Consider the following 22723-nt stretch of genomic DNA (forward strand, 5'->3'; position numbering starts at 1 on the left):
AGTATTGCATCCCTAGTTGATCACGTTATACTCTAATTCAGCAGGATTGACTGACAAAAAAAAAACAACACAAAACAATCCGGAACTGTTGCCAAATGATGAGTTGTTTCAAATTAAGGAAAGTTCACAGTGCTGCAGAGGGCTTGGGATGGCTTTTATGTGGTAGAGGAATTTAAAAAAATAAACTTAAACATAGAATACTCAGTTTACCTTACTAAATAGGCTATGAGTTCACTTATACTTCTCCTTCTCCAAAAGGTTAAAGCTACATTCAGTCTCAGATTTCTACTGAAAAGAACTTGTGCCATAGCATCATGATCCTGAGAAACCTGTATTTAGGAAACAAAAAAGGTTAACAAAAAGGGTTTTAAAACTTAAATTTTGGTTAGTTACTGCACAACTAATTTCTATAATACAAGAAAGACTACTACACTGGCACTTCAATTTTTTAGCCAAGTGATGACAATATAGTCGTGTAGAAGGAACTTTTCATGTTAGTAATACATATCAACTGATTATGTAATCTTCTCCATGTAAAGAAGTCCAAAACACTACGCATTAGTGAAAATTCAGTAACTCATATGCACCTTTTTGATTTAAAAATAAAAAAAAAAATGCAACATGAATCGAGTGCTGTTACTCCGGTTCATAATTTTCAAAAATGGGAGCTTAAAGTTAGATATTGAAGTAAGTGACCTGACATTCAGGAGTATTCAAGCACACTTCAACTCACTCAGACTTCCAACAGGAGCTGCTTGATGGCTAGGAACTTTGAAAAAGTTATTGCAGTTATTTAGGTGTCTAAAGGAGGATTCTGGAGTCTAAATTTAAGAATTCATTAGAAGAAAGTCTTGCACTTGTACTGTAATTTAAGCTCATATTATGTACATACTTAGTTACAAACACATCTTTGACTGTTATAATAGAGAAACACTTTGGAAGATATTTACATCATTGAAATCCCCCAAAATACACGGTCAAAAGTAGTAGTGCAGAGAATCTACACAAATGTAAAAAGGACAGCATTCAGCATTTAAGCACTCTTAGTTACAGTTTTCTTAGAGATCATTCACAAAAAAAAAAACTTGTGGCACACACATCTGGCCATCTGAGCCAATTACAAGAAGCAATTACAAGCAAGCAATTCACATCAAATACTCCTGTGAAGGATACTGTTTTTCATCTGCCTCCCACCCACTTATGCCCTGGTAGAAATTTACTCCCTAAATAATCCTGTCTACATGTACTTCCTTGACTGGCCCATGAGTTAAGAAAAGGGATGGCAAGTGAAATAGTATTTTTCAATTCAGCCAACACATTCCACTTTTAATTCAGCTACGGTAGTCCAATCTCTTTATTGTTAAAGTTGAACTTACAAATATAGAATTATGTATAAAAATAACTGAATTCCAAAACAAAATAATGTAGGCTCTGAAGTTTTGCAAGTCCACTCAGTTTTACTTCTTGTTCAGCTAATTGCTCAAAACAAATTTGTTTACAATTTGCAATTGATAATGGTGCCCATTCTTGTTTACGTGCTTCACCCACCATTCCAGAGGATGTGTCTATGCTGATGACAGGTTTTGCTCAATAATTATCCAAAACAGAGTGGATTGACATATGTTCATTTTCATCATCTAAGTCAGATGCCATCAACAACTTTTATTGCGATACTCTTAAGACTTCCAAAAACATGCTCTGCACCTTGTCCCTCTCAGATTTTGGACAGCACTTCAGATTTTTAAACATGGGGTCAAGTGCTGTAGCTGTTTATAGGAATCTGATGTCTCTTTGCATTTTGTCAAGCCAGCTGTGAAAACATTCTTAAAATGAACATGTGCTAGGTCATCATCCAAGACTGCTGTCACACAAAATGTGGGGCAAAACATGGGTAAAAACGGGAGACATACAATTCTCTTCAAAAGAGTTCAACCACAAATTACCACTTTTTAAACAAGCATCACTACCATGGAAGCATGTCCTCAGAACGCTGCTTAAAGCATGAATGGGAATATGAACGTTGAACATATCTGGCATGTAAATATCTTGAAATGCCAGCTACTAAATGCCAAGTGAATATTTGTTCTCACTTTCAGGCAACACTATAAATAAGCAGACAGCATTGTACCCCAAAAATGTAAATAAACTTGTCTGTCTTAGTCCTTGACTGAAATGAAGCAGCACAAAGTGTACTTATAGGCTCTAACATTTTATACTGTTTGGTTCTCAAGTGCAGCTGTGTAACTAAAATTTTTCTACATGTAAATTGCACTTTCACAATAAAGAGTCCACACTAATGTACCAGTATGATATGTACTGAAAGATACTTAAGATAATTTGTCATATAAATTGAGCACTGAACTCACTATATTTTATGTTGTAATAAAAATCAATACATTTGAAAATGTAGAAAAAAATCCAAATTTTTCAGTGAATTTCAATTGGTATTTTATTATTTAACAGTTGTGACTGAGTTAAGAGTTAACTGATTAAATCAACAGCCTTAGTTAAGAATAGTCTGCAAAAACCTCAGCAGCTAACTTAAAACCAGAATGAAGATAATGGACTGAGGTGATCATCAACTGTATTAAAGGAAAATCTTTTGCAAACTTCACTTACCTCTGAAAAAAATCCACTATATTTTGATGAGGGACTTTGTGTTTGAGAGGAACCAGGATCACTGGCATTTAGTAAAAACGTACCACTCTCATGTAGTTTTGCTGGCAGATTACCCGCACAAGCCAGTTCATTTTCCTTATTTGCCATGTCACGGTCCCTGACTTTAGGGAAGTGCTTCTTTTTGTAACAAGGTTTTGGAGTATAACAATGAACTTTTCTTTTACAATATACTACTTTGAAAAGAAAGGGGGAGCTGGTCACAGTCTGTCCAACTGTCGTTCTGCAGAAGAGAATATTCATCAGAAATCAAGTAAAAGTAGTCATGTATAATTCACAGTCATTAAACACTAAGATATTGTAATGATTTAAGTCTTAAACCTAGAGATTCTTTTAATTACAATTTTCTTTTCTAAAAATAGTTATTTGCCATCTTTCCAAAGCTTTAATAACTTAATCAGGTCACTGGCATAGTTACAACTTCAGTTAATACCCTTCCGTGTCATTATGTGAAGCCTCATGTCTATTCCAGGAATCAGAATAATTCAGGCAACAAAACTGAAGAGTTGATTTATGCCCCACAAAACAGAGCTCCCACTTTGGATTTAATCTGATGGCTCTCTTTAGGCATGGCAGAAAGCTTTCGGTAAAGATTAAAAACCACCCCAACAATGGAGGTGACGATCACTACTATTCTTACCTGCTTTAGAAGGACCCTATATAGAAGTAGAAGGATCCCAAACATTTTCCTGTTTTTACTACTACTTTTAAACTAACTAAAAAAAATCCAAGAAACAATTTAAAAAAGAGTGATAGTTTTGTTTCCTTTCCCCCTCAGATTCTGTACCCAAGAATCTAAAAACAGTAGCTCTCCTACCTGTTTGTATAAGAAGCCAACTGTTTTGGAGATTTCTTACCCTATGGAAAAATAGTATTGTAAGAGGGCTTACAAAATAACTTCATGATTTAACAAAATACGCCGGTTTTACTGCTTTCCTAGCATCCTTCCCCTGCCACCCCAATCTGAATACAGCACTGGTTTTGATTAACTTTTTTTTTTTTTTTTGACGACGTGTACCTGTGAAAGATGCATGTGGTTTGTGGAGGGATAGCTATCCCTCCACAACTGTCCTACAAGTCTCACGCTTAGTAATGGGACTGTGACCTCTTTAGTGAGTGGTGGAATTGTGACAGAGATAATTTCTCTCTTTAAAAGCATGGTGGAGGATTGTGATCAGTGTAAATTCTCTAAATTTGGTAGTGAGATTAAGAAAAAAAATCACCTGTCTCAAATTAATGCATAAACCACAAGTCTTAAAATATATTGGTTGGCAGGATTGGGTAAGGATGAAGGCATGAAGAGAACAGTTATAGCTATCTGTATACAATATAAACTTTGCTTATCCCATCAAAACAAAAAGCAGTCAAGTAGCACTTTAAAGACTAGCAAAATAGTTTATTAGGTGAGCTTTCGCGGGACAGACCCACTTCTTCAGACCATATCCAGACCAGAACTGAAGAAGTGGGTCTGTCCCATGAAAGCTCATCTAATAAACTATTTCGCTAGTCTTTAAAGTGCTACTTGACTGCTTTTTGTTTTGATAGTGTATAGACTAGCATGGCTTCCTCTCTGTTACTTGTTTATTGAGCTTTACTTATCTGAAAGAGGTTCTTGTGCCAATGTATATATACTGAACAAATATGGATAATCAAATGAATTGGAAATATCCTTAGTACTAAATGAAAGTTTTTCTGTACAGATTAGACAAGCCTTTTAAAAAATAAACATATAAATGTTTGAAGATAACTAATCTTCATTACAAAAACCTTCAAAATAAAATTAAAAAAAAAAAATCACATTCTTGACAGTAATTTTCTCATTTAAAAGTTAACTTGTGATCTCCTACTTTATTTATGTATTTGGAAATTTTAGCTAGAGATTTTTAAAGAGGATTAATGTTCCAGTTGACAAGCAACACTTCCCTATGAATATTTTCCCCTTGCTTGGGATACATGTGCCTGATGGGACTCATTTCTGTAACTTTAAACCAAAGTATCCTCCACATTTAGATCCCTGAATTCTTTAGTCTAGTCCACCTCCCTACTCCATCACCTTTACTTTTATGTCTGTCTTTCCTGAAAGCACATACCCATCAATACCTGTATTCCAGCCATGACTAATACTCCACTGTGTTTCCATTATCCCTGTATCGTATGGGTTTACTTCCTATAACCAGTAGTTGTAGTTCCTCCATTTTTTACTAGACTTCTTGCATTAATGGACAGACATCTTCCTCCTTGACTTCACCCAGATTCCTCATCTAATTAGGTATAGTTACTTCACTGATAGTACCTTCTACCTAAAGGTTATGGTCATTGGAACTGGCACCATATTTCCTCTTGTTATTCGTTCTCCAACCCCATGTTATTTTTCTCCATTGCTGTATCCTTTGTTACTTGCTCAATATTAGAATCAGGTGTGGAGACCACATGAACATCTCCAAATTCCCAGGTTAAAGAAATCACTAATTTTAAATCAATTTTTCTTCCCGGTGGCAGAACGTATGTAAGTTCTCCTTATAGCACCCGTGCTTGGGCCATCTATAGGCTGACTTTGTCTTATCTTGCCTGTGATCTCCTTCTCCATACATGTAAAATCCTATGGACATTTACCTGAACTTTCACTTCTTTAAAGTGGCTACCCCAAGCCTGGGTGTATCCCAGGGAAAACATTGCTGTCTTATTTGTTTCTATATGAAGGACAGTAGATTCTTTGCTGGTGCCAGTAGGATCCTCTTCAGCCTTAGTTTCACATCTGTTGAAGCTAAGTTATGAGACAAGACAACAAACACTTCTGTTCACCAAACTGGCTTTGATGACAGGCTTGCTTGTTTCTTAATAGAAGCCCCCAGTCACGCTGACATGTCTCTTCCTGGTATTGGTGCAATTCTGTGGATTTCTAACACGTGGTTTTTTTGGCCACAGGTCTTCAAATCTTCTATTCTTACTTGCAATCATCTGCAAATCCTCCTCTGCCCTCCGGGGGCTCCAAACTCTCACCCTCTTCTTGTGGGACTAGCTACTCTCTTCTTGCTCTTTTGTCTTCTGTTACTACTTGCTTCTCCCCTTTATCCAGTTCAGCACAACTTCTATGTGGTCATTTTCATAGTCTCATCTATTCTTTGCGTCAATACCACTACTGCTTTTGCAGCAATCATAGCCTTCCCTACTAAGTTGCTATCTAGCAGGGGCAGAGAGGCTGAAAAACTTAACACAAATACCACCCCTCCAGTTCCTGTTTTTGGTTCTGTTTGCTGGCTCCTGTTAAAAGCACTGGCAGTCTCAAACTGATGCAATCTGATTACATTAGATATTTTTGAGTTCTTATGCTATGCCGAAGTAGGAGGCAAAATTTTCTTTGAAGTTGCTACAATGGTGTCAAATGGTTATTTGTTTTGGGCAGTGGACAGCCTGGTTAATCAGCTGCTAATGTAAGCTTCCACGCATTGAAAATAAAGTGTAAGGTTACTCTCTAAGCATCATGAAGCAGATTTAGACAGAGCCTTATACTTGTGATAGCGGGATTAAATCAGGATGGGACAAAAGTTAGGCTGTCTCTATTGTGGGGAAGTATTTGGTCCTTTTGGGATGGAAGTTATCAATGACTCCTTTCAAGAGAACATGAGGTTTCCTCAAAAGAAAGTGTTCAGGTTTTTATTATCTCAAACTCACCCCTCAACAGTTTTTAAAAAAAAAAAAAAAAAAAAAAAAAAAAAAGACAACCTTACATGACCAACCAGCCTCTACTCTCCCATTTTTGACTGAGGTGGAAAAGGTTATAACAGGATAAATCTGCCAGGATAAGTCTGCCAGATGCCTCAGAATTCCTTAACCCTGTTTAGCTGGGATTTTGACTAGCGCATGAGACAGACTACAGTGCTTCAGTTTGCCAATAATCTTTTTGGAGACTGCTAAAATATATGAATGGATGCTCAATATTTATTAGCTACTTAGAATGCTGTAAGCCACAAAGGTTTGGCCTCCTAGTGATCCCGAGGAAGTGAGTGGTAGTGTTATCAAATGACTTAATTCCTTTCTTTCACGTTGAACTCAGAAAGTAACATTGGGCCGATTGTTGTTCTGCCCACAGGGCTTATTTATTATGGGTAAGTATCACAAGGTGTTCTGATATAACTTTCTTATTCAATGTATATGTGATGCAGTGCAGTGAGCCGGAAGGAACTATGAGCTAAAGAAGTTTCCATAAATTTGATATTCTTGTGTGTCCAGGCTGAAGAACATCTTGTATTTGGACAAGATGATGGCAGGAAAACTGGTTAAGATTCAATCCAAACAAGACTAAAAAAAAAAAAAAATATTACAGTGGTTTGGGATAAACCAGCCAGATGATGTCTAAGATGATTTTCACTCTCCTAGTTGAAGTTCACAAATTGTTTATATATTTATATATATATGTAGGTATGCATGTGTGTTTGTGACTTAGAATCTGTTTAGGTTCCCAGCTGCTTTTAGATTATCAAACGGCAGCAGTAACCAGAGGATTGCTTTCTTCTAGGCAGGTCCGGATGCTGACTTTGCTGAATTTTAATGCCTCCCTCATCTCTACATTCAACTATTGCAGAACAGTAGACAATGCTGCATCTTAGAGCTATTCAGAAGCAATGCAGTAGTAAACTTGCCTAAATTCCATGGTCTGCAGTGGTACCTTTTGGCTTCTAGGCTTTATTTGAAGAGTTTGGGACCTATAAAGCCGTATCTAAAGACACAGTTTCTCAGTACAGGGACACTTTTGTAATGGTGTCTTTTTAGCGAGGTGTTTGGTGCTGGCTGTAGTATTTGCTGTTTTACTTGTTTGTTTGAGTTAGGACTGCATTATCAGCATGATTTTTGGAGGTACTGAACATTCACTGCTCCCCTTGACTGTAACAGGGAATGTGCATATTTAGTAAATCTGAAAATCAATGCATGCATTTTTAAATTGATGGCAGCATGCACACAGCCTAAGTTAGATACCTTTTGATTCTGAGCGTCAAAATCTTTGGGGGAAAAAAAAGAAAGAAAAACAAATCTCTGCATAAATTTAATTGAAGTTGATGCTAAGTTAACTAGGATCAAATTCATTGTTTTAGTAACATACGTTTATCTGAGAAAACAGTAACAAAGTTAATAAACTTACCTCCTTCATGTTCTTATTAGTGGAATGAGAGATCCTTTTTCTGACCAGATCAACGTGACAACCCTTGGTATGCAACAGGTTCCATTTTCTAACATTGTGGGCTTCAGATGCCATAATCTCCTAAATCCCTAATTTTCAAGGCAATTTATAAATTAGGAAATAAAATACACACATTTAAAAACTCAGTTACAACCTACAGATCATAAACATTTAACAATTAAAAATAACCAGACAAATCCATACTACATTCTAGGTAATTTATAAAGTGTAGCAGTGCCATCATTTAACAGATGTTAATATGAAGTCTTATTATTGGTGGCTGTCTATGTGAATGTTTGGAGTTCTACCCTTTGTCTACTTTGTAAGCATTTAGTGGGAGAGATGCACCAAAGACATCGTCTAACGCTACATCTACACTAACAGATAAATTCGATTGACTATCCTCACTTCCCACAAAGTCGAGTTAGTGCTGCCACACTAGAGCGGTCAAACGTTGACTGTTGCAGCAGTGTATTGTAGGAACCTATCCCACAGTTCCCTCAGTCCCACATTCTGTGTCCTCCCACTGCTGGCAGTGCTCACCCTGCTGCCTGGCTCCTGAATTCCCGCAGCTTGGGGGAGCTGGGAAATTCACTGGTGCTGCTGCACTTCGCTTGCAGAAGCCAGGTACAGCAGGGTGCCAGGTGCTGCGTGAGTCAGTTTCCCAGCCCCCGAGAGCAGCAGGGAGCCAGGTGCAGCAGCCCTTGTCAGTTTCCTGGATCCTGCAAGTGGCAGGGAGCTGGGAAACTCACAGTGCTGCTGCACCTGGCTCCTATTTCCCTGCCACTGGCAGGAGCCAGGAAACTTACAAGGGCTGTGCGCTGGACAGTTTCCCAGCTCCTGCGAATGGCAGGCAGCTAGGAGCCAGATGCAAGAGCACCAGTCAGCCTTTGGAGCTAATGAATTCGATTCAAAAGACATTGTGCTTCCCCATTAGCCTTCATTCAAATTGTTAAACGTGAACATGATGCTAAATGCACCTGGTTCTGATATTGCATCGATATTAATGCTCCCTACTTTGACCTAATGGTATTTCCAGTGAAGACAATAACTTGGTACAAATTAAGCTAAGTGCCTTAAATTCGAATTTATCTCATAGTGTAGATGTAACCTAAGGCATTTAGCAGACTGGTGCAGTCACACAAACAACAAACTTTAGGTAAAATCTTTGCAACAGTAAGAAAAGTGCATGGCAAATATTTCATGAAAAAGCATTGTTTGGTATCAGACCAGTTAATTTCTGCTTCTCGCTCTCAGAGCTATTATTTAGAAGGAAATCTGAACTATTCTACCAGGAAAGAATACACAGGCAGCAACTAGATGCAAGAAATTAAATCTAACCTGGATGTAAGGGGGAAGACATGGGTAGGGTTGATGGAGCGTGTTGTATTAAGCCTCTGCTCAGTCCAGTACAATGCAGATAAAAGCCCTGTAACCTTCTGTAAGCTTTGCAACAGCCATTGCCTATATAACCCTTAAGTTTTGTAACAGTAGCTTTGTTTTACAGATTTAGCTTTGTTCCATACAGTTATATTTTGGTTCATAAGCTTTGTTTTGTAGCAGCTGCTACATCTATATTAATTATAAGTTAGTAAGAAATTGTTTATGGATACCGTAAGTCTCTAAGAAATACTGGCTATTAGAAATTTCACTCTCTGAAGTGAGCTTTCTTTTGTGTGAGGAAAGTGAGAATGTGGGCATGTGCACAATGGAATCAGTCCCTCAAGCCAGCTTGTCTGGACAACCAGATGTCAGCGCACATTAATGGCTAGAGAATAATAGGATCTGAGCCCACAAAAGAATGCCACCCAAGAAAGAGGCCCCATAAAGAGAACATCAAAGTCCCACCTGCTGTTAGCTGATAAATCACAAACAGTGTCCTGGGCCAGTGGCACAGGCAATTGCTAAAAAGATGGGTGCAAAGCTATAGGCGTTCTTGTCACCACCACTCTACAGGAGCTACCCTCCCCATGACGGATGGCACTCACTGCTTCTGGGTACCACACTTATTGAGAGAAAGCTGACAAGTGTGTGCATGTGTGATACAATCAGATCACCAGCCTGGATTCATGACTGGAGCTAGACACATTGGACCCACTGTGCCCGGGCTTCCTCTTCTGGCCATATGCAACTTTTCATGTGAGTTTACCTGTGTAAGTATATAAGTGCGGGAGTAAGTGTAGTGAGTGTGTGGTTGGAAGCTAGTTTCCCCATTTCCTTTAATCCAATAGTGGCATTTAATAAAATACATCAGTGTAACCCTGGCTTGTTCTCCAGCAAAAATAAAAAGGTAACACTCTCAACTTCAAGACCCTTCCAGAGGAAGTACTAGCTACGTTATGCTAAAACATGACAAATAAGACAACGGGCAAATGGCAATAGGCTCAAATTGAATCCCTATGAGTTTCTGAAGCACAAGCTGAGGTCCCTTTAGGGAACTGGAGGACAAACCTTGGGGTAGAGCCTGTTAAGGCTATGGAAAAATCTGGTTACCAGAGAACTGGAGAACACTGATATCTTCCCCATCCTGGGGTGGGATGCCAAAATAGCTGCAAGGTATACTCTGAGGGAATTGCTAGGTGTTGGTCCTTAAGGTACAGCAGATAATCTAAAATAGTTTGTATAGATGCCTGCAGCAGAGGAATTCCACACTGTAGGGACCAGATAGAAAACTTCTTCCATTTAGCCAAATAAGCAGCTTGAGTGAAGGGCTTCCCGTTTCCCATAATGGCCTCCCTCACCTGGTTAGAGCACTGTCATTCAGTGGGATTCAACCATGAAACTTCTATGCTGTCAAATGGAGAGACTCCACACTGAGATGATGAAGTCTTCCATGATCCTGGGTCAACAGGTCAGAATACCAGGACAGGGCTATGGGAGTTGCTACAGACAGGTTCAGCAACACCTGAAACCAATGTAGTTAAGGCCATGCCAAGGCTATCAATTTAACTGATGCTTTGTGCTGCTGGACCTTGATGAAAATCTTGTGTATGAATGGAAAGGGTGGAAACGTATGCATCAAGTGGCATGCCTATGACAGGTGAAATGTGTCTGTACCAAGCCTGGGCTATGGTTCATGAATGAGCAGAATCTGATACTTGTGGTTGGTCCACACGGCAAATGGGTCTCAGTGGTGAAGACCCCAATTTTGGAAAATTGGTCAACTACATCCAGCCTCAGAGACTACTCATGACTGAGGAAAGATCAAATGAGGGGATCTGCCAGGTTGTTCTGAACCCCAGGAGAGAAAAGATGCTTGTAGGTGAGCTGGGTTGATACAAGATTCCCACAGGTCCTGGTATTTTTCTCTGCAGAGAGGGAAAGAACACATCCCACCCTGTTTATGTAAAACATATTTGATGCAATTGTCCTCCATCACTGCTTTGTAGGTTCCCTGCATCTGCTCCCTGAATGTTCGACATGTGAGTCTTACAACCCTGACTTCCTTCACACTGATGTGAAGAACCAAGTCGTTAGGACCATAACTCTTAAGTCCTTGTCTGCCCAAATGTGACTCCCAACCAAACACTGAAGCCTCCGTCAGAGTCCTTGCACAGGGAGCCCTGCACTGACCATGCTGCTCTAAAGTCATTGTGTGAGTGAATAAGGGGTTGCTGGTGGAACAGTCAGAACTATATCCAAAAGGGTCTCTGCTCAGTCTGTAGTTTTTTGGTAGCCATGACTGAAGTGGCCTGAGCCAGAGCCTGGCATGGAGCACCACGTAGGTACATGCTGCCATGTACCCCAACAGCCTCATGCTATTGCATACCATGGTGGTGGGGTACATGCAGAGATTCTATCATGATTTTTTTTACTGGCTGGAAACAAAGCTGCAGTAACGTGGCCTTCGTTAATCAAGACTCCAGGATTGCATCTATGAATTCTATTACCTGTGCTGGCATTAGGACTGATTCGGGTTTGTTGAGTATTAGCCACAGACCTTGGAACATACGGTCCTTTAGCTGCTCTTGAAACGTGGACTTGATTAATTAGTTGTCAAGATACTGAAACACCTGGACCCCGTGCTTGTGCAGGTGGGTCCCTGCCCCTGCCAAGCACATTCTGAAAACCCTGGGGGCAGAGGACAGGCCAAAAGGAAGCCAACCAATGGCCTAGGTAGAAGTTAATGTCCTGTAGAATTTAAGACTGCTAGAGGCCCTGATGCAGCTCTGTCAGGAAAACAGTTGGCATGGTGTGTGCACGGGGGTACTCTGTTGTGGGGCTGGGCCAGGCCCTGCACTGACTGGAGGAAGGACTGGGGCTTGCAAGGTGTGAGGAAGGGCCTGGGAGGCAACATGGAGAACCTTGTCCAGACAGACTGACACAGCAAAAATAATACATAAGTAGTTATCAATCACAAGTGTGTGTATTACACACATACACCCCTTCCTTATAATCAACACTAGGCCTGTGAAAGCTGTTGATGTAACATATGAATTTTGTCAGTAACATCACAGCACCATTGAAGCACAAAGATATCTTAGAATTTCCAAGAAAGTTTGTCTGAAACAACAAAATCCATGTCCACGCTACCACTGAAAGTCAACCTAAGGTATGCAACTCCAGCTACGTGAATAACATAGGTGGAATTGATATATCTTGGGTCAAATTACTAAGAGAGTCTACATGGTACAGGGTCAACTGGAGAAACTCTCCTATTGCGTTTCTCTTTGAGGAAGATTACAGGAGGCTGATTGCAGGGTGATCTGTGGTTGATTTGACAGGTCTTCTCTTCACCCACTAAATTGACTGCTGGTGGACTGATCTTAGAACATCGATCCCTGCTGTAGTGTAGACGTAGCCTAAGGGCCTGACTCTTAAGTAGATTAGTTAAACCACATTGAATCACTTAGGCTATGTCTACACTAGCCCCAAACTTCGAAATGGCCATGTAAATACATATTCAGCTCCTCCTTAGCATGCGGGCGGCCGCAGCACTTCGAAATTGACGCGGCTTGTCCCGATGGGGCTCCTTTTCAAAAGTACCCCGCCTACTTCGAAGTCCCCTTATTCCTATGAGCAGATGGGAATAAGGGGACTTCGAAGTAGGCGGGGTCCTTTTCAAAAAGGAGCCCCATCAGGACGAGCCGCGTCAATTTTGAAGTGCCGCGGCCGTCCGCATGCTAATGAGGCACTGAATATGTATTTACATGGCCATTTCGAAGTTTGGGGCTAGTGTAGACACGGCCTTAGTGAATACCATCATTCATAATTAAAGTGAAACTGAACCGAAAGAAGACATCCACTTTGTTATTCGCTTCATACCCTCAGTTACTTTAGATTAACTTTCCTGGATGTTCCCATATAGGCAAACTATATAATTAACAATGTCAAATCTATAAGTTAGGAAATGCAGTTCAACAGTCACTTCATGAATAAGTCAAAAAAAAAAGCTGTAAAATGAACATAAAACACATTCAGTGAATATTGTCACTTTTAAATAGTGTCACATGGAAAATAGCTCCACTAAGATTTTGTTTACAAATTACCAAAGTAGAATCCATAACTATATCTGGAATAAATGGATCATCTCAATTACCAGTTTTTGACTACTCTTTTTGAATTGCATTAATTAGGAAATTTATTATAATTCTGTATCTTCTTTTTAGGTGGATTACAGTTCTCTTGCTATCATAAATCTACTTTCTGGACCTTCTTACAGTTATAAAATTGCTCCAGTATAAATTCTGGAGCAGAAAATCCTGTTTTTTTTGTTTTGTTTTTTTTTTTAAAGCTAGATGCTTAAAAAATGCAACTCAGAAAAACAAGTTAGGATATGAGAGACTTTGGTGCTCATAAACTTATTGAGGCCAATCAATCTTCAGGACACTCATCAAAAAAGAATTAAATTTACAATAACGTCTGTGCAAAAATCAGTATGTTGAATCTCCAAACATCTAACATTTCATCACATTTATTTGCAGGTTCTGCTAAGGTACTGTATTACCCAAGTAGATTACACAAGTTTCAGTAATTCCAAAAGTAAGAAGTATTTACACAGGCATTCTTTAAGAAATGTAAGTATCAAATGGATTTAAAAAAAAAAAAAACAACTTAAACATGCATATCAACTGAAATACCTTATATTTCATATAAAATGTTCATGACCCTACTTACTGAGATATGAGTAGAAAAATTCTGTAAATACACATTTTAGAACAAAATATTTGAAGAATCCACTCCTCTTTCACTTATTATGTATTATTTTCGCTGTGTCAGTCTGGACAAGGTTCTGCCACGTTGCCTCCCAGGCCCCTCCCTTACACACTAAACCTAACTTCAAGGTTCTGTCTGCCTATAAACTCTGACAGCCTCAAAAACAAGCATAAGAAACTATTTTCTTTTAATTTTTATTTTTTCAAGAAACACATAACTATTCACGTAGGTCACGGCAAGCTTCTCCATTAACATATTTATTTGGAATTTTAAGATTACACTTGTGGTTTGGAGTAAAATACAAAACCATTTTTGCAACTATACTTGCAGAAAAGTAATTCACTTCACCTTTAATCTGAGAATATGTTTATCTGGATTGCAGTTCAACACTGCAATTGTTTTAATAGAACACATGAAGTCTTAATTGAAGAGCTCAATCACTTATAGCTAATATTTTGTCTCATTACTCTTCAGGAGGTCACAAAATTATGTCACTGTTCATATAATTAACTTGTATCAAAGCATAAAACTAATAATTCTTCACACCATTTATATGGGCCATAGACATTTTTGAATCTAGACGCATGGAATATTTTGAAATGTTCCCTTTGTGAGTCTTATTAACTCACTATAAGAGCTTGCAGGTAAGAACATAATAAATTAAGACTGATGAAAGTTACATGCAAGAGTTAGGGAGAGGGCACTTAAATCTGAAAGCATTATCTTCTTTGATCGATGTAGCCTTTTATAATAAAAGCTTAAACCCACCTAAAAGTTCAGTTTTATTAATAGCATAAAACTAAACCAGGATGTGTAAGCCTATTGAGTTTTGAGTGAAGTAACAACCTATCCTTTTCTCAAGGAGTGCACCAGACACCCTGTTTTCTTCTGCTATCTTGAATAGAGAGAAGGGGTGATGGGCAGTAGCCTGAAAGAAAGGTTACTCACCGTAGTAACGGTGGTTCTTTGAGATGTGTCCTCCTGCAAAACACTAAACAGAGATCCGAAGCGGGGAGGATGGGCGGGTAGTGGAGCACCCACAGGGACACATCTCGAAGAACCACCGATACTACGGTGAGTAACCTTTCTTTCTTCTTCGAGTGTCCCCGTGGGTGCTCCACATTAGGTGACTACCCAGCAGTAACCCAAGATAGGAGGTGGGTAAATCGGATTATGTGCAGCTTGTCCCCGAGAGACGGGTATCCTCTTGGAATACCCTGTGAAGGGCGTAATGTTTGGGGAAGGTGTCATAGGATGACCAGGTCGCTGCTCTGCAAATGTCTTTTAGCGCAACGCCCTTGAAAAAGGCTGTTGATGCCGCCACCGCCCTAGTGGAATGAACCCTGGGAGTGGCCAGTAAAGGAGTCTTTTTGAGTTCGTCGCACATTTTTATGCAGGATACGATGTGCTTCGAGATTCTCTGCGAAGAGAGACCTTCTCCTTTCGATTTGGGAACGAGAGAGACTAGGAGTCTATCCGTTTTCCGGAAGGACTTGGTCCTGTCTATATAGAAGGCTAGCGCCCTCCTCACGTCCAGGAGGTGTAGGCGCGCCTCTTTGTTAGAGTTATGAGGCTTTGGATAAAACGAGGGTAAAACAATAGGTTCGTTAATGTGAAACTCAGAAGAAACTTTGGGAACAAAGGCTGGATGCGGCCGTATGGTTATCGCCTCCTTGGAAAAAACAGTGCAGGGTGGCGTTGCCATAACTCCCGCAAGCTCGCTCACCCTGCGCGCTGACGTGATTGCGAGAAGAAAGGTCGTCTTTATCGTAAGGAGGCAGAGGGAAACCGTGGCCAAAGGCTCGAACGGTGGTCCCGTTAGCACATTAAGCACCAGGTCCAAGTGTGCCCTTCCTCTTCGTGTCTGAACGCCAAAATGGCGGCAAGGTGGACCTTTAACGAGGATAGTGAGAGTCCTCCTCTCTTGAGGTCCAGTAAATACTCTAATATCACAGGTATAGGCACCGAAAGTGGGGCTAGCTGTTTGGTAGAACACCATGCTGTGAAGCGAGTCCATTTCTGCTTGTAGGTCTTCCTGGTGGAAGTCCTCCTGCTACTTTCTAGGACTTGCTGCACTTCCTCCGTGCACGTGCTCTCTAGGGAGCTGAGCCATGGATTAACCATGCTTGTAGTCGCAGGCCTTCGGGGTGCGGATGCACTATGGACCCCTGGGCTTGCGTGAGCAGATCCGGCGCCACCGGAAGGGCCATCGGTGGACGGTCCGACATGCGCAGGAGTAGGGGGAACCATTGCTGTCGATCCCACGTTGGGACTATCAGGATCATTCGGGCTCCTTCCCTTCTGGCTTTCTGCAAGACTTTGTGGATCAGCACTGTGGGAGGAAAAGCGTAAAGCAGGGGGCCCCTCCACGAGATCGCGAATGTGTCCCCCAGGGACCCCCGTCCCAGTCCTGCCCTGGAGCAGAATCGTGGGCACTTCTTGTCGTCTTGAGTGGCAAACAGGTCTATCTGGGGAAAACCCCATGCATGAAAAAAATCGGTCGTAGCAGATTGGGACGGATCTGCCACTCATGCGTGAGTGCTAAACGCCTGCTCAGCTGGTCTGCCTTCACATTGTGAGCGCCTGGTAAGTACAAGGCTTTCAAGATTATATTGTTGGCGATGCACCAGTTCCATAACCGGACTGCTTCCGCACATAAGGCAGGGGACCGAGCTCCTCCTTGCCGATTTATATAAAACATGGTGGAGGTATTGTCTGTACTGATCCCGACAACTTTGCCTTGTATATGGTCTCGAAAGTGTCTGCAGGCGTTGAACACTGCTCTGAGCTCCAGTATATTTATGTGCAGTGACTGCTCCGTGGAGGACCACAGCCCTTGAGTCACCTCTTCGCCCATGTGTGCTCCCCACCCTATGAGGGAGGCATTTGTAGTAAGAAAAAACGGTATTTGTGGTTGGTGGAAGGGTACCCCTGTTAGCAAGTTCTTGGGGTTTACCCACCATTGCAGGGATTTGCGCACCTCTGCTGTGGGCGACACCACCCTGTGAACGGTGTGTGCTGCCGGTTTGTATACGCTCGCCAGCCAGTGCTGCATGCTGCGCATGTGTAACCTGGCGTTCTGTACTACGAACGTCGCCGCTGCCATGTGGCCCAGCAGCTGTAAGCACGTCAGGACCGGCACCATAGGGCTGAAGGTGATGACCTGCACGAGGGAGCCAATGGCCCGAAAGCGAGTCTCTGGTAGATACACCCTCGCTGTAATAGAATTTGTGTGTGCCCCTATGAACTCTATGTCCTGTGTGGGGTCTATCTTTGATTTTGTCAGATTGATAACCAGGCCGAGCGAAGAGAACGTGCCTGCTGTGACGCGTATCATGCGAAGTACCCCCTCCTTCGAGGCCCCTTTGAGTAGGCAGTCGTCCAGATACGGGAATATAAATACCCCGTCTGTGCAGGTAGGCTGACACCACTGCCAAGGTCTTGGTGAAGACTCTGGGGGCCAAGGAGAGGCCAAACGGTAGGACCTTGTATTGAAAATGTTCTTTGCCTGCCATGAACCGGAGGAATCGCCGGTGAGCCGGATGGACAGTTATGTGAAAATACGCGTCTTGTAAGTCGAGGGCTGCGAACCAATCTCCATCGTCCAGTGCCGTAAGGATGGAGGCGATTGTGATCATCCAAAAGCGTTGCTTGCGCAGGTATCGGTTGAGGCCTTGAAGATCTAAGATGGGCCTCCAGCCTCCTGTCTTTTTCTCCGTGAGGAAGTACCTCGAGTAGAACCCTTTTCCTTGCAGTTGCTCCGGCACTCTTTCCACTGCCCCTATGAGCATGAGATGGTCTACCTCCTGCTTGAGCCTCGCTACGTGGGAGGCCTCCTGGAGGTGGGGCCTGGGTGGAGGTCGTGGCGGTGGGAGTGACTGGAAGGGGATGGCGTACCCCGTGGCTATGATTTCCAGCACCCATTTGTCTGTGGTGATCCTTTGCCACTGGTCGTAAAATGGTCGGAGGCGATGGTGGAATAGCCGCTTCGGATGACTTTGTGCAATGGTAGTGATGGTGCAGCCCTGGATCTGTGTGTCAAACTTGTGGCCTTTGGCCCTGCCCCGAGGACGCACGGCTCTGTTGTGAACGTCGCCTGGGAGTTCTGTACTGCTGGTGCTGTTGATGTCCCCCTTGCTCGTAACCCCTGTGGTACTGGGGACGCTGTTGCTGGTACTGGTACTGTCTTTGTTGAGGGTAGTACTTTTTTTTTTCTGTATGGAGGGGTGTAAATCCCCAGGGTCCTAAGTGTGGCTCTTGAATCTTTACTGGAATGAAGGACCAAGTCAGTTGATTCAGCAAACAGCTTCTGCGAGTCGAAGGGAAGATCGACTATCTTTGCCTGCAGATCCCTCGGTATACCCGAAGTCTGGAGCCAGGACTCCCTTCGCATCACCACTGCTGTAGCTGTGGAGCGTGCTGCTGTGTCCGCAACATCCAGGGCGATCTGAACTCCCGTCCTCGAGGCCGCGCAGCCTTCTTGCACGATGGCCTTGAGCACCGGTTTTTTGTCCTCTGGAAGCAAGTCCATGAGGGAGGTTAACCTAGTGTAGTTGTCGAAATTATGGTTCGCTAAATGCGCTGCGTAATTTGCCATTCGCAACAGTAGAGTGGAGGAGTAGACCTTTCTGCCGAACAGCTCTAGCTTCTTGGCATCTTTGTCTGTTCCCCCTGTCTTGAATTGAGATGTCTTTGATCTTTGTTGCGACGACTCCACCACCAAGGAATTCGGTTGTGGGTGGCTGAACAGGAACTCCATGCCCTTCGCCGGCACGAAGTATTTCTGATCCGCTCTCTTGTGGACAGGCGGAATAGTCGCAGGGGTCTGGCATATCATAGTGGCAGACTCCAAGATTGCTTCATCAAGCAGTATTGCTATTTTGCAGGAGGCCGGAGGTCTCAGATTTTTGAGGAGCTTATGGTGTTCCTCTTGCACCTCTGCTGTCTGAATGCCTTGCGTGAAGGCCACCCTCTTAAACAGCTCTTGAAACTGTTTGAGATCGTCCGGAGGATGGACGTCCCCCGGGGCCATAGCCTCGTCCGGGGAGGAGAGCGAGGAACCACTAGGGTATGCCTCTCTGGACCCTTCCGGTTCCCGTTGGTGATGGTACATCCTCTCACTGGAAGCTTGCAAAGGAAAATCTCGGGGTTCCATAACCAGTTCCCCCTGAGATACTTGAGTCTCTGTCCCCGTTCGCGATTGCCCTCGGGGATACGGGACCGTCTGTGGGGATCTTTCCCTGGTAGATTTCCGGTGGTGTCTATGCCCCGCGTGATAGGGGCGACCATGGCAGCATGGGCACTGTTCTTGGGAAGGTGACCTAGACCACTCCCTTGGTGCATACCCTCTGCGTCTGAGGGAGCGAGATTGCCGAGAGATCTGGGACACTGGAGAGAGCAATTTGTGATAGTATTCCAGCGGCTCAAACCCCAGGAAGGGTGAAGGTGGTCCCAGCCAGGGCGAGGCTGGTTGTAAAAATGGAGACGGGGGCTCCGGGTAGGCTAGGGGGAACCCCTGCCTTCTGGTTGGAGTCTGCAGCATAAGCGGAGGGCTGAGAGAAAGCAACTCTGCAGCCCTGTCTGGAGAGGGGCTGCGGTGCCTTGTTGTGTGTGCAGCCTTCCCCCTCCCTTGAGGAGGTAGCTCCGCCCCCTGACGTGTAGGGGATCTCGGCCCCGTCCGCGCCGTGCTCGGCACGCTCATGGGCGGTGCCGCACGGGCGGTGTCCTCCGGTGCCTGCAGGCTGCGTGCCTGCGCGCTCTGCACCGCCGGTTCCCCGGGGGCAGCCAACGGCGGTTACGAGGAACTGGCGGGGACCGGATCGCGCACGTGGCCAGGAGCGCGCAAGGGAGCGGCGCACACTGGCGCATGTGCGGTCCGGCAGAAACTGCTTGGAAGATCCGATCTGCGGCACCGGGCGAGCCCAACACCTAATGTGGAGCACCCACGGGGACACTCGAAGAAGCAGCCATACTTCAGCTTTTGACATATCTTTGGAGGATAGCTGCTCAGGGATCTGCCACATTTTCCTTCTCCCCAACCATGACTTAAATCATCACCTGCTGGTGCCGTTGCACTCAGTTTCTCTTGGTGAAATGGATTCTATGGCATAAGAGACTCGGAACAAAATAGAGGAAACCCATAGTAGGGTCTCACTCCCATTGCTATCAAAATGGGGGCATCAGCAGGAAATCCATTCTTACATATTTTCAAACTGGGAGTGTAGGGGCAGCATACTGAGAGGGTACAAGTGTGGAAAGAGGAATGAGTCACTATAGCTTGTAGGTTAGGGGAAGTCCACATATTGGGAACAGGAGATGTTCAGATCCCAGCCATGGATGAAGCATGTAAAAAAATCATGCAGCTTGGACACAATTTCACATACAGTAAACTGTTTCATATCCAGTAGCCCTGGGACCAGGAGGTTGCCAGGTATTCAAATATTCCAGATAAAAGAGAGGTATACCTAGCAATGCATAAACACTAAAGAAAAATAAGATTCGATATTAAGAAACAAACAAAAACGTACATAGAATACTTTATTTACCAACAGTAGTCTTGTATACTCTAAACTTATACTGTATTTGCTGTATTTGTATTTACTTTCACTGTAGCGTACTTATAGAAAACACAGCTGAAATTTACTTATTGTTCAAATGCTGGATATGAAGACGTTTACTGTACTTGCCTACCCTGGAATTTAGTAAAACTCCAAAAACGTGATCCTAAACTGAAATGGCATCCACTTATCAAACTGCCAAGCTCTATGTAGTTCAACTTGTCAAACATTGCCTGTCATTCAGTTAGTGTTTTTCATCTAAAACTTTTTCTAAAGATTTTATTTAAGTTAGAAACTGGCTGATGTAGTAAAGAGTCTCTCACATGTAAAGAAATGATCATACAATCATAGAATACCAGAACTGGATGGGACCTTGACAGGTCATTCAGTCCAGTCTCATGCATTCACTGCACGACCAAGTACCATCTCTAACAGATGTTTATTTAACCCGCTCTTGTATCTTTAATCATGAAGATCCCAAAATCTCCCTAGTCAATTTATTCCAGTGCTTAACCATCCTGACAGGACTTTTTTTCCTAATGGCCAACCTAAATCTCCCTTGATTCAATACAGTAGAGTCATGGCATTCGTGAATGGCATTTGAATTTCCCAAATATGATTTTCCCCCTGTCCATAGCCCAGAAACAGAAGCCAAAGGCAGCCCTGACCCTGGCCATCCCACCTGCACAGAGAGCTGGTAGCGCTTGAAGAGCTGCTTGCTTCAGCTCCATGCACGCCTCCCCCACACTCTTCATGATTGAGCCACAGCCCCAGGACATGAGTGCACCTTGTGCCACCCATGCTGCTCGCTCACAAGGGTGGTGCTTCCAATGGCCATACAGTATTTCCCTGGAATGCTGGCATGTGCAGCGTGATGGCGCATGCCTGCCCAGCTGAGTCCCTAGATCTGGAAGTGTGTGTGTTGGAGGAGGGGGAATGAAATGGATGTGGGCCCTGCGCTTTGACTGCTACATCGGGGATGCATCCTCAGGAGGAGCCGGGCCTGAGGGGTGGCCTTTCCTTAGGAAGCCACTACACACAGGCTGCTTTGGGAGGGAGTGATGGCTGGCAGAGGGCTTTGGCAGACCCACAATGGAGGGGCTGAGTGAGACACCTTCCTCTCCTGGTACCACGCAGCAGAGGCCAGCAGCTACGAATAACTGAATTTCTGAATGTCCAATTCATGAATGTCATGACCTTGCTATATAAGCCCATTACTACTTTTCTTTTCAGAGGTTAAGAAGGATAATTATTCTCCCTCCGCCTTGCAATGCCCTTTTAAGTACTTGAAAGCTGCTATCACTTCCCTTCTCAATCTTCTCTTTTCCAAATGAAACAAGCCTAATTCTTTCAGTTGTCCTTGACAGGTCATGTTTTCTAGACCTTTAATCATTTTTGTTGCTTTTCAATGAGTTTCTCTCTAATTTGTCCATATCCTTCCTGAAATATGGTGCCCAGAACTGAACACAATACTCTGGTTGAGAGCACAGTGGAAGAATTACTTCGTGTCTTGCTTACAACATCCTTGCTAATGCATCCCAGAATTATGTTTGCTTCCCCCTATCCCCGCTCCCCCACCCCCAGTGGCATACTGTTGACTCATATTTAGCTTGTGGTCATTCCTGACCATTAGATCCCTTCCACAGTACTCCTTCCTACGCAGTCACTTACCATTTTGTATGTGTGAAACTGATTGTTCCTCCCTAGACAATTGAAGTACTCTGCATTTGTCCATATTGAACATCAGCCTATTTAGCTCAGAACATTTCTCCAATTTGTCCAAATCATTTTGAATTATAACCCAATCTTCTAAAGCACTTACAAGCCTGCGCAGCTTGATATCATCTGCAAAATTTATAAGCACCCTTATTCCATTATCTAAATAATGGATTCAGATATTAAACAGAACCCACTCCAAGAATAATCTCTGTAGAACACCATTTGTTATGCTCTTCCAGTATGATTATGTATCATTAATAACTACAGGTTGAACCTCTCTAAATCCAGCACCCTCAGGATCTGACCAGTGCCAGATGAGAGAATTTGCCAGACCATGGGAGGTCAGTATTGTCTAGCAGCATTACCAATACTTCCACTACTAATTGGGCTCTTAGAAGATATTTAAGGCTAAATTAATTAAATAACTGCACAGAACACT

At 43.0% G+C, this 22723-nt stretch overlaps 1 protein-coding gene across 2 annotated transcripts in view; it reads right to left on the bottom strand.

Annotated features, from left to right (window-relative positions):
• The window catches only part of KATNBL1 (katanin regulatory subunit B1 like 1), a 53479-nt gene that overhangs the window by 13913 nt on the left and 16843 nt on the right, over positions 1–22723 (bottom strand). For both annotated transcript variants that reach the window (XM_074998834.1, XM_074998835.1), the window contains 4 exons: positions 7814–7941; positions 3494–3534; positions 2620–2899; positions 211–329 (listed from right to left, as the gene is read on the bottom strand). In XM_074998834.1, the coding sequence (XP_074854935.1) occupies positions 211–329; positions 2620–2899; positions 3494–3534; positions 7814–7927 (554 nt within the window). In that variant the 5' untranslated portion in view covers positions 7928–7941. The remainder of the gene's footprint in view (positions 1–210; positions 330–2619; positions 2900–3493; positions 3535–7813; positions 7942–22723) is intronic.

This window comes from Carettochelys insculpta, chromosome 6 (assembly GCF_033958435.1).
Source record: "Carettochelys insculpta isolate YL-2023 chromosome 6, ASM3395843v1, whole genome shotgun sequence".
NCBI lineage: Eukaryota > Metazoa > Chordata > Testudines > Carettochelyidae > Carettochelys > Carettochelys insculpta.